Source organism: Stegostoma tigrinum, chromosome 13 (genome assembly GCF_030684315.1).
Source record: "Stegostoma tigrinum isolate sSteTig4 chromosome 13, sSteTig4.hap1, whole genome shotgun sequence".
Classification (NCBI taxonomy): Eukaryota; Metazoa; Chordata; class Chondrichthyes; order Orectolobiformes; family Stegostomatidae; genus Stegostoma; species Stegostoma tigrinum.
In genome coordinates, this window is record NC_081366.1 from 28,437,487 (window position 1) to 28,453,604 (window position 16,118).

Here is a 16,118-nt window from a genome sequence, read left to right on the forward strand (position 1 = left end):
TTCTCGCTATGGTGGGAATGCAACAAAGGTTTACCAGGGTAATTCCTGGATGGTAGGACTGAATTATGAAGAGAGCCTGGATCAGTTAGGACTATACGCGTGGGTTTCCTCCGGGTGCTCCGGTTTCCTCCCACAGTCCAAAGATGTGCAGGTTTGGTGGATCGGCCATGCTAAATTGCCCATAGTGTTCAGGGGCATGTGGGTTATGGGGGATGGGTCTGGGTGGGATGCTTCAAGGGGCAGTGTGGACTTGTTGGGCTGAAGGGCCTGTTTCCACACTGTAGGTAATCTAATATTCAAGGGAGTTTAGAAGAATAAGGGGGGGATATGGCAGAAAACTATAAAGTTCTAATAGGACTCAACATGGCAAATGCAGGATGGATGTTCCCAATGACCAACAGTCCAGAACCAGCGGTCACAGTTTAAGGATAGAGGATCAGCAATTAGGACTGAGATAAGGAGGATCATTTTTCACCCAGGCAGTGATGAGCCTGTGGAATTTCCTGCTGGTTGAGGCTAAAACACAGAATATTTTCAAGAAGGAGATAGATATAGTTCCTCGAGCCAAAGGGTTCAAAAGGTATGGGGAGAAAGCAGGAACAGGATACTGGCTTAGATGATTAGCCATGATCATATTGATTAGCATAACAGGTTTGAAGGGCCAAATGGCCTGCTTCAGCTCCTTTCCTCAATGTTTCAAAGTTTTCTATGAACTTGTGGTAGAATCAGTGTTTGCTGCGGCCCGTCTCAATGTTAGGAGCACCTTGCTCCATCTTTCATGCTTTTCAGAGGCAGTCTGGTAGGTTCCTTACTCATTAGCAGCTGTTGGCAGTTACAGAGAATCATTGCTGGTCAAATACCTCATTGACAGCCCAACACACCTCATCATTCTGAACAATCTCAGTGAACATATTAGACATTGAGAAAACTTGACATGGAAACCACAGTCATCACCTGGCAGATCCAGCTCACCATTTACTCTGAATGACCTCCAACCTGGATACCAGGCACCAACTTTTCAGGGCACACTCCATAGGCACTGCCACATGCCAGCCTCAGGGCACATCTCCGATCCACTTGCAGGAAGCTTGAGCACTTCACTGCTGCATCTCAGGTTGTACTAATAACAATTGCAATAATGCTGCAGCAAGGGCAGCATGCATTCAGGGTCATGAACCCAGCTAAGGGGCTGGACCAGGCTGCATCTCTGGGCTGTTTTCTCACAATAACATCATTCACTTACTTTGCCCCTTCCTGGATGGCCACTGCATCCCTGCCTTGCATTGTCATTTTGTGCTTTGCTCACTCAGCTAGACATTGTTTTTTTCTTGCTTTTCCATTTAGTGCAGTCTCTGTTGTGACGTAATGGTCTGAATCTTACATTTTCATGGCTCAGTGTCTATTGCATTGGGTTTGGGAGGGTTTTTTCCTACAAGGTCCGGTGAGGTTTCTTGCTATATCTTATCAAACACCCCTCTCTACTCCGATGGTGTCCCTTTCATCCAATTCTATCCCTGTCTTACCTAAGACCATTCCTGGAACACTGCTCCCAGCTGTGCTTTACCATATTCCCACTGGCTCCCCAACAAATGCAGCTGCTCTCCACTGCAGAATTGTTATCCACTTTCCCAAGGAATAGGTTCTGGAGTCTCCCTCCTGTAGCAGGGCCCCCAACCCCAGGTCAGACCGAAACACCCTTTCTCTTTAGCTTCTCTGCGTTGACCTGACAGTGGCCTAACTCCTTCAGTGACCTAACCAGACACTTCTGGATTAGAACTGCCCAGAGCCCTGGCCAATGCCTGTACAAGGTTAAGATGGCAAAATGGCACAGTGGCTCAGTGGTTAGCACTGTTACCTCACAGGACCAGGGACCCGGGTTCAATTCCACCCTTGGGTGACTGTCTGTGTGGAGTTTGCACATTCTGTCCGTGTTTACGTGTGTTTCCTCCCATAGTCCAAGGATGTGCAGGCTAGGTGGGTTGGCCATGCTAAATTACCCATAGTGCTCGGGGTTGTGTGAATTATGGGGGGCTGGTTTGGGTGCGATGCTCTGAGGGTCAGTGTGGACTTGTTGGGCTGCAGGGCCTGTTTTCACACTGTAGGGCTTATATGATTTATGTTCTCTGAATATAACTAAGGCAAGTTGTGGCATTAATAAGCTGATAAACAAACAACAATACGTTTAATTGGTAACTCATTACTGCCGGGTGAGAAACTTGCTACACCATTCTGCAGATACATGAAAGATGAAGCGACTTGCTCCTGACATCAGGATGGACCCTCTCCAGATGGTGCCACAAATTTTGCCTTTGCTCATATCATTCAAGTCTCTATAAGGAGTGCCCGTGGAGTCAGAAGTTAAGACTTGGTACTTTAGACTTTTTGTTTGACAAGACTTTCTTTTCCTTAATTTGCTACATTAATGGTAGTGATCATATTTCCTTGAACCTGTTAACTTCTAATTTGAAAAAAAATCTTCATGTAGAGTTGGTTCGTCTGACATGCTCATATCCCATCGACTTTGAAATTCTACAAATGCAGCTGTGCTACATGCCGCTGTGCTAGTCCTCTATCAGCTCTATAAATTATTTCTATTGGGACTGACAACTCTAATTTTGTATCAGTTGGTCCTGTCAATTCATGATCTCAGAAACATTTCTAAATTCATTTCAAGCAGTTGGCAGAGACAGAAGACTTTCTACCAGAATACTGAAAAGTGTTCTAACACATTACAATACTCAGTTCCCTCATGGTAACAATCTATATGATCAAGAATTGGTGTTATTTCCACCTTGTTTTGTACAGCAAATTAGCTCAGAGTTCACTAACAAGTGTTTTAATGCATTTTGAACATACGAGTCTTTCGAGCTGAATCTTCAACAAAAAGAGACGAGATGTCTTCATCAACTCCTGCATCGTTCTTTGCAATGCAAGTGTACGCCCCTGTATCTTCATAACGCACACTGTTAATGTGAATTTCACCTCCATTTGCTATAGAAACACAGAACACAAACAAAAATGCACAGAACAAATTAACTAGCAACAGTCATTGTTGAGAGACTTAGACATAACAATAGCTTCCATTTAATGTTGTCATGGTACCTCATGGGAGCAATGGTCAAACAAAATTGCAGACCGAGTCACATATGGAAATATTAAAGTAGTGAGACAGGGACTGAAAACTTGATAAAGTAAATAGATTTTAATCTATGTACTAGAAGAGGAGAGAGGTAGAAATATGGAGAGGTTTAGGAAGAAAATTCCAGAATTTAACACTCATATAAACAATATTGCTGTGTGGTGGAACAATGAAAACTGGGGATGCAAAACATTCAAATTGGATAAGTGCAAAGATCTTGGAGGTTTGTAAGTATGGAGAAATTTCCACAGATCAGAAGGGCAGACAGAAATTCAGGAATGAAAATTTTAAAATTAAGGGGTTGTCTTTAAATGTGGCAGTCTCACATTGAGATCACAATTTAAATGCCAATCAATTAGTTGGAGAACAATTGGAATCATTTTAGACATTCTATCTTTTCTCACTTCTGTCCTTTGTTGATGTGCTGCCTTTATTGAATGCTAGGCTTAGTGGACTTGCTGATGCCAGTGTTACAAGCTGACTGCAATACATAGCTGAACCTGAAACATGTTGGGTTAATGATCATGTCAATCAATATTAATTCAGCTCCTTACATTGTCAGAAGTCATTAATCCATTAAAACAATTCAGTCAATTATTATCAAAAATTATTCATTTGTAACTACTACCACTTTAGAGATACGTTTTCTTTTTCATTTAGCTGCTCTGATTCTCTCTGCAACATTTTCTACAATGTGAAGGATAGGTGGGTGCCTTGGTTATAGTTTACTAAAGAAGTAGCCACTGGGAAGTACACTATCTGAAATTTAAAGTGTCTTCTTCTTCTTCTCACAAAAACATGGGATACAATTATTGACCTTGGGGAACTTCTATGTCCAAGCTGTTGATGCATTGAATGATAAAATACTGCTGCATTGTACCACCAAACACACTGTAGTGCAATGCTTTTTTCAAGAACACAGTCTCTAGTACCTGGATAACACAACTGCCCTTCAGATGAGTTTCACACATGAAACTTTAAAGCTGTTGTTTCATTGAACTTTATTCTGTTATTATGATTAATTACAACCAAGTTGTGTTAATCTAATGCCTGCATTTTTAATACTCCCATGTTTCCCAAACTGTTTCCAGGAAATGCATTACAAATGAAAAAGATTAATTAGAGAACTCCAGAATTTTTCCTAATATAGACCAGTCAAGATTCAGATGTGCTGGTTGGATTTTTTTGAAAGCTGTCTCACTGTTTGAGAAAAGAAAACTCTTTTGTGGCATATAAATGTTTAAGCCAGACTCAATTTATATCTGCTGATGCATTTTGTTGCTCCATGTGATAGCTTGCTACAAAACTGCAGAGACTTTACCCGGCCCTGAGAAGTGAGGAAGGAGGTGTGGGGGCCTGGTAAAATCTCAGGGAGTCTGATTAGCAGGAGCAGACGTGGAGTGGTTACCTGCTTGGTGGATGCAGGGAGCCACTTCACATAATTTCAGTGCTGGAAGTATTTTGCCAACAGGAGGTAACTCCCTGCTATGTGGGGAAGCCACCAGCCAAATGTCTCATTGCTACAGTCTTGGAAAACACTTTAGTGGAACCAAGAAGGGAATCATGGCCAGAGGAAACAGCACCCCTACGCCCACTGATCTTCCCTCGGAGGTTTCCACCTGACCTTGGCCCCAAGTTTTATATTTTAGTTTCCATAGCTGTTATACAGTCAGCGGTTCCTGTGATGCTGCTGCGGAAATCAGAAACAGGCATGGGCAATTTAAAACTTAGAATAAACCTAGAATAGAAGAGCTCTGAGTCCAATTCATTCACAGTAGAATAGATTTATCACTGATTAAGCTAATGGCTGACTGGAACATCGCAAGTCCACAAATGTAGAAAAGCTGCTGCATTTGCCTTGTTAAGCAGTCTCTGAATGTGAATGGAGGTTTCTCATATGGCCTTGCGTCATTCTGATGTGACAAAACACAGTATAAAAGCAAATATCACTAGTATATTAGAAAACAAAGGATGGCAATGAAATTAGATACTACCTAATAGCACCAGTTGGTTAGGTAATGTTGAAGTAATATCTAGACCATTCTTCAGCCAGGTAATTTTGGGGTTAGGAATTCCATCAGCATGACATTTTAAACTGGTACTCACACCAGGTTCTTGTGCCTGGCTTTCGGGATATACTCTGATTACTGGAGGAACTACAAACAGAAAAAGAAAGAGAGTTTCTCTTGAATATCAGATATCGGAATGACAATAACAGGTAGTGATAGAACTCTCTTCATCCGATAATGATAATGCAGCATTTGTCATAGAAGAAAGAATGTGTGTAAGATACATTACAGGTAGTGACTACAACATCATTTAAATTATAGGCTATTTGGGAACTTTCAATTTATCTCACATGGTCACGAAGCAAAGTATTGCAGGCAACGGAAATTTGAAATAGGAAACACAAAATTTTAAACACTTAATTGAATGAGCTCCTAAGGTGGAATGTGGCTAAAATTTATGGTTTTGTACCTAAGGGCTGTAAAACAGGTGGGTGGCCTCATAAATTATAAGGTGTACCCAGTGCAGCCGACACACCCTTGATGGCAGGGCACATGTGGGTGAATGCCACGCTCTGTGCTCCAGTTCAGATATTTATTTGGCTAACTATTACCTAATTAAGTTACTCATTTCTCGGCCACTGCAATGTAACAGGTGGCAAGAGAGAGTGGGCTCAATGTGTAACATGGCAAGTCTAAGCTACAGGCTTCTGGTCAGTGTAAACAGAGGCTGGGGGCAGGGGGTGGGGGGGGGGGAGATCCTCCCTTGGAATCCCTACCCTCCTTCCCGCTTCCCCACCAACTCCATGACAATTTGCAGTCCCCACTGTTTTGCCTTCCCGGATCCATCCTTACTTTCTGGAAGGTGCTATTGATGAGATATTGAACTTTCCCAAATCTCTGGTTCTCCTTCCTCCTGGCCCTTTTGCAATAGCAGCAGTGTTCACCGGGGTAGGTGTGACTCAGGGCTGCTGGCCTCTGATTGGCTGGTAGCTCCATATGGCGGGACTTCCCACTGGAGGCAGTGGGAATTCCTGCTTCATATTAATTAAACAGCCATCAAACAACAAATTAAACTGAGAGAATATGGTCAGGTGAACATGAGTTCACCCCGAAATTTATTCTGAGCTATGGGAAGCTTTCCTTCTGTTTATAATTTAACCTATGGTGTCACCTTTTCAGGTTTAATGATGCTTTATCAGTTTTGCCAATGTGAAGAAATGGACTGTGAGACTGATACCTCCATTTGCTATAGGGTGTGGTGATTGTAACAAGGTCAGCCAGGTGGACCTCATAGAATATGAGTTCCCTGACTTGGACTGATCTAATCAGGGAGCCCTGGCTGACATAAGAACAAGAGTGTCAGACATCCTGATACTCTGAGAATTGGCTCTGACGGAGCTGGATCAGTGTCAAGGACTTTCCATGTGTAAATAAAGGGTAATGTAATGGTAGAACACCGGCCTCTGGGGAATTATGTCATGAAAATTCTTAGGAAGCAAACCTTATTTTGCTCGGAGCAGCTTAGGGGTTACACTTCAGGCTAAGTTTTGAGTTCAGGCCTTTTCCTCTTAACGACTAAATCAGACGACATTGGGTTGCGGCCTTTTCTTCTGCATTTATTGCTGAGTTAAAGGCCTTAGGTGGGCCACATGCAGGAGACCTACCCAATACCTCTCATGATACCTGTAAAATCATGGCAAGGGAGAATGATGCATTGCCTTAATTTATGGATCTACCTAAGTATTTAGCCAAATGCAGGGGCCTGCAGAAATTGGATCAAAACTCTTTTTTATCTGACTTGTTTAGCTTTTCTAATACTTCTTACTCTTGCTTGACATAGGATACAAAATAAGAAGTTGAGAATGACTATTCAAGGGAATCTGAACTCAATTGTTCCTTACTTATGCTGCAAGGTTATTCATTTCGTTTCCTTATTTCTGGAACAGCCAATAAAGTTTAGAGGATGTTATGACTGAAGCTGGAGGAGTGCACTGTCACTCTAGTCCCACTAGGCACAACGTGAAATAAGTTATCAAGGTGATCAAAAAAAACCTTAATAATATCAGAATTTAGATAATAAGAACTGTCAATCATGACCTTTTGGAGTATGGTTACAATGGATCAGGTGGCCTGCAAAAGCAAGGACACCAGCAATCACAACTAAAACTGCTGGGCTTCTCATGGGGCATGCGTTGGCCTGGAAATGGATAAAATACCAATGGGCATGGAAGAAGGCCCTTAAGTGGTTCTTAAATTGCTTGACAATCAGCAGAGAGGTTTGCAGCAGGTAGGAGGCAGCATAAAATGCCCCCTGCTGGACGTTACATGCTGTCTCCAACTTCAAATCTGCTTGCAGTAAAGGATAGCATCTAGTCCTCGAGACATCATCAAGCCACCTAAGGAAATATAGGTTCTGACAGATTTGATGAATTTCTTAAAGGAGGAAGTTGAGACAGAGAGGTGTAGGGAGGTTTTCCAGTTGTTAGGGCCTAGGGACTTGAAGACTCAACCACAAATAGTCGAGCAATTAAAGTAATGAATGCACCAAGAGGCCAGGTTAGTGGAACCCAAATAGTTTGGAGACCTGTGCTTTAGATTACAGAAAAATTGTGATAGGCTTTGATGCAAAGTCACAGGCTTAAAACATTAACTCTGTCTCTCTCCTCACAGATGCTTCTTAACTTTCTGACTTGCTGAATGTTTCAAGCCCAGCTGCTATTATTGCAGATCCTGTACATCTGCAGTATTTTGCTTTTATATTAGACCATAGTGGTTATTTTCATATTATAATATCTTATGTAGCAATTTCAGAAGAATGCCTGGGAAATACACCCCATTGGATCCCTGAACAGGAAACTGGTGCTGTTTTGGGTCGAGATTGGAGTTTGAGCAACACCCAATGCTATACCACTAACGTCATCAGGCGTTCTTCTGATACATCTGTGCAAAGTTATTGTGTACAAGTTTAGCCCACAAACTGACAGGATTCAGTTGTGATTTTGATGGCAAAACAGATGTGAAATCTTCAACTGTCATTGTCAAGTGTTGCTGGCCTAATCTGAAGAATACGGCAGCTGTTGGCACTAATTCTTGTTTCGGGTCACTCATGCCTGTTAATTCAAAATAAATTAATGGAATAGATTTTGCTGGAATCAGGCACCTTGCAGTATGCCCTGTTGGATTTTTTATTTTCTGAAACTTCAACTGAAAGCATGTTTGTGCTGTAAGTGTAAGTTGATAACACCATAAAAAAGGCACAATGAAGGAAAGTCAGAGAAAGGTGTATTAATAAAATCAGATATAGAAAGAAAAGTAAAGAAGTGAAAAAAATAACTATTTTAAGATATCTAGAAAAGATACAAAGCCACTAGTGAGAAAGAAAGTTAAAAAAATACAATTTGACCTTTTAAAGCTATCAAACAAAAAATTATCACCCAAAATAATGACGCACGCAGTTTTGTTCAATTAAATATTTGGTCAGAGAGCTTGATTGCTTCTGAATTAACAGTTCACACATTATTAAAACAGTTACCAATCCTTGCTGAGTTTAATTACTGTGGGAAGCTAGCAAGGTTTTCAAATAATGGGGAGAAGGATATGATATTTGTTTTGCAAAGCAAAGAAATGGTAAATCAAGCAGCAACTTCTGGTGTTCCTCATGTCATGGCCGATCTCTTAATCCACTGAATTAGCAAACAAATGTTCACATTAATAATGGTGTGCATCATTAACATAATATTATTTTTTCAGCAATATCTAGCGATATCTGATCAATTATCTTGCCATTAATAACACATTTAGTGAATGCAAAGCATATGGGAAGCATAAATACCACAAGTGTCAAGTTGCCATAGCAATGAATCCAGCATTTATAAAACTTAATTTGTGATTGAAAAATAATCAGATTACATGTAATGTGGTATTTGAAGACTATCTATGACTGTCAGGTATGACATTTACTAACCATTCACCTGCAGGATGTGGGTCTGGAGAAGCTCATCATAGCCGAAAGCATGACAGGTATAATTTCCCATATGGATTGTTGTAACTTTAGTAATGTAAAGAGAGCCATCATCCCCAAAGTCCTGCAAAAGCAGCAGAAAAATATACTGTTTTACAATGAAGAGCAGGTAGCCCAAGTGAGAAATAAGCACAAAATTGAAATATGCTGATCAGAAAATTAGAGCATCGCTGAACAATAGAATGTATTGAAACTTTGAGAATTGTTTCCCTGGTTGCCTTAATATAGACAGATTATAGATGAATAAAATATTAAGAAAATGTTTGCAAATATCATGGTCATGGTCAGATTGTTTTTATACAAAAAAAGAAAAGCAAGAAAAGGACATGGAGAATAAGAGAGAATTGCATAAGCATTAGAGGAAAGAATGCTATTTGGCCATCTTGAGGTTCATGAGCTAGCTACTCTTGCAATTTGCTGCTTTTTCAAGCAATGCGGTGCAAAATGTACACAATCTGTCACCGCAAATCAGCTTTGAAAGAACATAGCGAATTGCTCACTTGTCGACGATGCCGAACAAAATTCAATGCATTGTATCAGAGATAATGGGAACTGCAGATGCTGGAGATTCCAAGATAATAAAATGTGAGGCTGGATGAACACAGCAGGCCAAGCAGCATCTCAGGAGCACAAAAGCTGACGTTTCGGGCCTAGACCCTTCATCAGAGAGGGGGATGGGGGGAGGGAACTGGAATAAATAGGGAGAGAGGGGGAGGCGGACCGAAGATGGAGAGCAAAGAAGATAGGTGGAGAGGGTGTAGGTGGGGAGGTAGGGAGGGGATAGGTCAGTCCAGGGAAGACGGACAGGTCAAGGAGGTGGGATGAGGTTAGTAGGTAGCTGGGGGTGCGGCTGGGGGTGGGAGGAAGGGATGGGTGAGAGGAAGAACCGGTTAGGGAGGCAGAGACAGGTTGGACTGGTTTTGGGATGCAGTGGGTGGGGGGGAAGAGCTGGGCTGGTTGTGTGGTGCAGTGGGGGGAGGGGATGAACTGGGCTGGTTTAGGGATGCAGTGGGGGAAGGGGAGATTTTGAAACTGGTGAAGTCCACATTGATACCATATGGCTGCAGGGTTCCCAGGCGGAATATGAGTTGCTGTTCCTGCAACCTTCGGGTGGCATCATTGTGGCAGTGCAGGAGGCCCATGATGGACATGTCATCAAGAGAATGGGAGGGGGAGTGGAAATGGTTTGCGACTGGGAGGTGCAGTTGTTTGTTGCGAACTGAGCCTGGGAACCCTGCAGCCATATGGTATCAATGTGGACTTCACCAGTTTCAAAATCTCCCCTTCCCCCACTGCATCCCTAAACCAGCCCAGTTCATCCCCTCCCCCCACTGCACCGCACAACCAGCCCAGCTCTTCCCCCCCACCCACTGCATCCCAAAACCAGTCCAACCTGTCTCTGCCTCCCTAACCGGTTCTTCCTCTCACCCATCCCTTCCTCCCACCCCCAGCCGCACCCCCAGCTACCTACTAACCTCATCCCACCTCCTTGACCTGTCCGTCTTCCCTGGACTGACCTATCCCCTCCCTACCTCCCCACCTACACCCTCTCCACCTATCTTCTTTGCTCTCCATCTTCGGTCCGCCTCCCCCTCTCTCCCTATTTATTCCAGTTCCCTCCCCCCATCCCCCTCTCTGATGAAGGGTCTAGGCCCGAAACGTCAGCTTTTGTGCTCCTGAGATGCTGCTTGGCCTGCTGTGTTCATCCAGCCTCACATTTTATTATCAATGCATTGTAACTTCCTGTCGTTTCGTGAGGTGTTTGTGTTGAGGTAATTTGAATTGGACTGTTCCACGATTGTTTTAAGTACTGGGGTAGTTTGGAAGGAATAATTCTGTCAGTCCTGAAGCTGATGCAAACACCCTAGGCAAAACATGGAGTTGTTTCAAAAATAGTATGCCAGCACTGTGCCACACTACCTGCTTAGGGGAGTAGAGCATTGAACAACTGGGATTTAATTACATGCCTCTGATCCCACTATTGAATGTGTAGAAACATAACAAAATAAATGAGGTATAATTCTGAATTCCTTGCATAGCTATAGGGCAAATAAATTAATATTCCTCAAAGTCCTGTGGTTATTTTAAAATAATTGCTTGCTTTGATGCACAGTGACAGAAGAAAACATATTAAAGAAAAAAATTGTGCCAATTAAGGGAAGAATGATTGCACAGTGGAACAACAGACAAAAATTGCAACTTTGTCAGGGGTGTACAACAGGCTTAGAGAATTTGGCAGAATTACCGCTCACTTGAGTGTCTTATTTTTTGTGGATGCCATGAAACAGGATGATATTAAGTCACTTGTCCATTATATATCACTCTTGAACTAAGTCTATTGACTTCATTGGTAGTTTAACCAGAGAGAGGTGTGTTACGGATGGCCGATGTTATATTTTCTGTTTTACATTATCACCAAAGTATAAATAAACATATTAAGTGAAAATGACAAAAGAATTACCACACGTGTTAGTTCAACAGACCACGTACATTGATATCTTCTAGATCCAAGAAATTTAAAATGATCCCATTGTGCTTCCAGATGATTGGTGGTCTCAAGATGCCCTGAATAGCACATGATAATACAGCACTCAGTCCCACTGTTACTGTGGTTACACTGATCTTCTTATCTTCAGGGAGAATCAGCTGAACAACCTCTGGAAATAAATAACATTGAAAGCTCAATAAATCAAACATTTTTAATACCTCAAATGATCTTTCTTTGAACAGCCATCAAAAGATCTATGTTTAAAACAAACTTATAGGGCAGAACCTTCAGGGCCTGGGTGAGGGAAGTGAATTTAGTTGATGAGATGTTGGCAGACCAGACCCCTGCCCCCTTCTTGACATTTTCTGAATTTAGTTCTGGGTGGGACAACCCAACCTTCCTGTCTTATTGCCAACTGAGGTCAATTAAGCACCACTTAAGGCCTCTGTTCTTCCAGGATTACAATTATGTCAGCATTGATTCGATTGAGAAAGAATTGATCCACCTACCTGGTTCACCAGTGTAGGCAGGCTGTAAATTTAGGAAGGAGGGTGCTTCGATCTGCCCTAATTTGTGAATGATCAAGGAGCTGGATCTAGGGCAGAGGGTTGGCCACTGAAAACTACCAACCTGTGCTAGCTTTCATTCTCCCTTCTCTGTCTCCCCGTGGTACAGCCCCAGATAACACAATTCTGTGGATAACCTTCCATCCTAAAGATCCAGGTGACCTAGTCTCAACAGCAGCTGCAGTCTCAATTGTTCTGCTGAGTTCTAGAGCTACCAGACTCTGTTGACCAGTGGCTCTTGATAGCTAAGCCTTCCTGGTCTGAGATCCTAATTCTGGCAGAAAGCCTGCAACAGCAGATTGCCGGAAGATTCCAGAGACATTCGCACCTTTGTAAACTGTGGGTTTTTCCTCTGGGAGCCAAGTCCAAAAACAGGAAGATACTGCCCATAAAGTGTAAAATATTGGCTATTTGGAACGCCTTAGACAATTGATAAGCTAGGCCAAAATAATTTTCCAGAAATTGAGAAATGTTATTTTGAGAAGCACTTGTTTAAACTGACAAATAATTACTGAGGAAAGACTTCTCCTTGGTCATCATTGCACTTCGTGAGAGACTGATGGATTGCAAAAGCCTAGTGAGTACAGGGTTCTTCTTTATTGGATAGCATTACCAGGAAAAAGTTTGCGTCATTCCCAAGATACTGCTACTCTCATCAAAGCAATCCATTCTGTGGTTAATTCTGTGAGAAAAATTATTAATGAGGAATGGAACTGAAGCTTATAGAGATGTGTCTGACCTGAGAAGATTATTTGCATCAAGTCACGATTGGAATTGGTGGTAAAATGAATCGATACTTGTGAAATTAGTGGATCAGTTTTGAAAAGTAGATACACACAATTTTTCTGTGTAAAAGCCTAATAAACCATAGATTTCTTAAGACAGTATATAAAACTTTTCTGAATGAATTTAAATAGCTGGACTACAGCCTTGCATATGTTTATGGAACTGGTTGACTTGAAGATTCAAATGGCTAGCGAGTTTTGAGAAGATTTGTAGCTCAGGTTGAGGTTCTGGATGTGAGTTTGTTCACTGAGCTGGAAGGTTAGTTTTCAGACGTTTCGTCACCATTCTAGGTAACATCATCAGTGAGCCTCAGACGAAGCGCTGGTGTTATGTCCCGCTTTCTATTTTTCTGTTTAGGTTTCCTTGGGTTGGTGATGTCATTTCCTGTTCTTTTTCTCAAGGGATGGTAGATTGGCTCCAAATCAATGTGTTTGTTGATGGAGTTCAGGTTGGAATGCCATGCTTCTAGGAATTCTCGTGCGTGTCTCTGTTTAGCTTGTCCTAGGATGGATGTGTTGTCCCAATCAAAGTGGTGTCCTTCCTCATCTGTATGTAAGGATACGAGTGATAGTGGGTCATGTCGTTTTGTGGCTAGTTGATGTTCATGATATCCATGGATACAAAATGTCTGAACACTAACCTTCCAGCTCAGCGAGCAAACTCACATCCGGACTCAAATGGCTTTTACTAATTTAATTTTTAAAAATTGGTTTATAGCTTTAGGTTTTTTTAACACATATACGCCTAGCCTATTTTATAAGATCTCCTGATCTTTGTCCTATTACTGATGTTTTTGCACTTCTTGATTACTGCTGTGATTGCATTTGTAAAATGAGCTCTTGCATTCCTTTAATCTCCAACAGGCTTTCTTCTTATATTCTTATGTTAATCAAATGAGACATCAGCCGTAGTTAGGTAAAACACTCAATTTGATCTACAGTAGTACTGTATCTGAGATGGTATTCTCTGAAAGAGTAAACAACGTTTAGGAAGTAGTATCCACGATGTTGCTTGCACAGTCTCCCTCAGTCACTGTTCTCAGCTTAATCCAAATGCATTTTGTGTCAATCAACAAAAATAATCGATCACAATACATGGGGTATGTCTAACATAAGACATTGAATGGATGTCTACATTGAAATGACAATTCTGTTCAAGAAACATAATAAAGACAACAAAAGGACAACACCCCAACTGGTCAACTTGCAAAAATTCCTTTCGGTAAGATAATTGGGCAAGGTTTTGAATCTCAATGAGATGCATTGCATTATATTATTCTTAGACAATACTACCGAATCCCAGCACCCTTAGATAACGTCGCAATACCATCATACCATAATATTCATAGTCTAATAATATTACTGCAGTGCCATCACACTATAATATCCTTGCAAAACATCCTTGTAACATGATACATAATATCCTCAGATAACATCGTAATCACACTCTAAAACTCTTCAATAATACAATACATTTATACCCAGATACCTTACATAACATCATAAATCCACAATATCATCATACTCTTAGATATTTTTTCTTAGTTATCAGGAATTTGAGGTAGTTTCTGATAATAGTATTGGAGGATAGAAGTTCGTACAGAGTAGAACCAACAGGACCACAGTGAAGTACATTAGAAGTTATTGTAATTCACATACTATGGGTTTAAAAAAAACAAACAGCTCAGCTGGGATGGAGCCGATCAATGTGCATCTGAGGGCTGTGGAAAGAGTTGTCTCATGAAAACTAACAAAACACAGGATGTTGCAATTGTATGTGTGGCCTAATAAAAAGAACGTTGGAAGGTGTAGGGGTTGCACCTGTTATGATCCCAGCTGACAGTGCTACTGGAATCAGAACTCTGCATTAAACCTGGCTTGATTATTTTTTAAAATCTTAATTAAAGCAATGGTCATTTACCGAAACATAGTGACACAGGGCTGCTGAGTTTCTTTAACAGTGAAACAGAACTTTCATACACAAAAGATGAAATGAAATAAGAGTTATCTAGATAGTTTAGAAAAATCTTTAAACACGCAGCAAAAATGTCTTCAACACATTTCCCAATACCATCAATTTACAGATATTCATGTGCAGAGAAATTACCTCTCTAAATCAAATCCTTAAGAACTACTTCAGAGATGGTAGGAACTGCAGATGCTGGAAAATTTCTGAAGAAGGGTTTAGGCTCAAAACGTCAGCCTTCCTGCTCCTCTGATGCTGCTTGGCCTGCTGTGTTCATCCATCTCTACACATTGTTATCTTTAGATCTACTTACCTGAATATCCACAGTTTCCTCTTTGTGAACTGTGGATACTTCTCACATGAATACTTCCTAAACTGAGTTCTTTTTCCAAATGACTCTGGTTTTGATTAAGCCACATTCATCATCCTCTACCATAAGATTCACCTACCAAAACAACATTAATATATATGGATTATATGGTTCAGTTGTTGATTTGCTTGCTGAGCTGGTAAGTTTGCTTGCAGTCATGTCAACATCATACGGGGTGACATTATCAGTGCCCCTCCGGTGAAGCGTTGATGTTCTATCCCACTTGTTATTTATGTGTCTCGGGTTGCTGGGGCATCATTTCCGGATTTGTTCCTTAGTGGTTGGTATATGGGGTCCAGCTCTATATGTTTGTTAATGGAGTTCCAGTTTGAATGTCAAGCCTCCAGGAATTCTCATGCATCCGTTCTGGGCACAGATTGATTGAAGTAATATGGAGAAGACACCGAGACAAGCAGAAAGTGCAAAACAATGACACAAAATAGAAAAAGCCCGAGAGAAGTTCATCATGGAAACAATCGTCCCCGAGGGCACCTGAGAATGAGTAAACCTGAAAATAGCCATGAGAACGTTCTGAATTCGAGAACAATTAATGGCAGTAGAGAGAAAAGGTACAATGTGAAGCTTGCTGCCATGCTATTCCTTTATAATTCCTGTTGTCTCACACGCACCAAAATCCAAACCAATAAAATCAGAAACTGTTGGAAAAGCGCAGGCAGCATCTGCGCAGGGAGAAACTCAATTGACATTTTGAGACCAATGACTCTTCTCCAAAACTGCAGACAGGGTTTCCTGCTGTTGTAAAGGGGAGGAGGC

The 16,118-nt window shown here is 41.4% G+C and overlaps 1 protein-coding gene across 3 annotated transcripts in view; it reads right to left on the minus strand.

Moving 5' to 3' along the window:
* LOC125458394 (follistatin-related protein 5-like) overlaps window positions 1-16,118 on the minus strand; it is a 526,135-nt gene that overhangs the window by 34,517 nt on the left and 475,500 nt on the right. For all 3 annotated transcript variants that reach the window (XM_048543646.2, XM_048543648.2, XM_048543645.2), the window contains exons 7-10: window positions 11,660-11,826; window positions 9,113-9,233; window positions 5,134-5,295; window positions 2,857-2,991 (exon numbers count right to left, since the gene is read on the minus strand). In XM_048543646.2, the coding sequence (XP_048399603.1) occupies window positions 2,857-2,991; window positions 5,134-5,295; window positions 9,113-9,233; window positions 11,660-11,826 (585 nt within the window). The remainder of the gene's footprint in view (window positions 1-2,856; window positions 2,992-5,133; window positions 5,296-9,112; window positions 9,234-11,659; window positions 11,827-16,118) is intronic.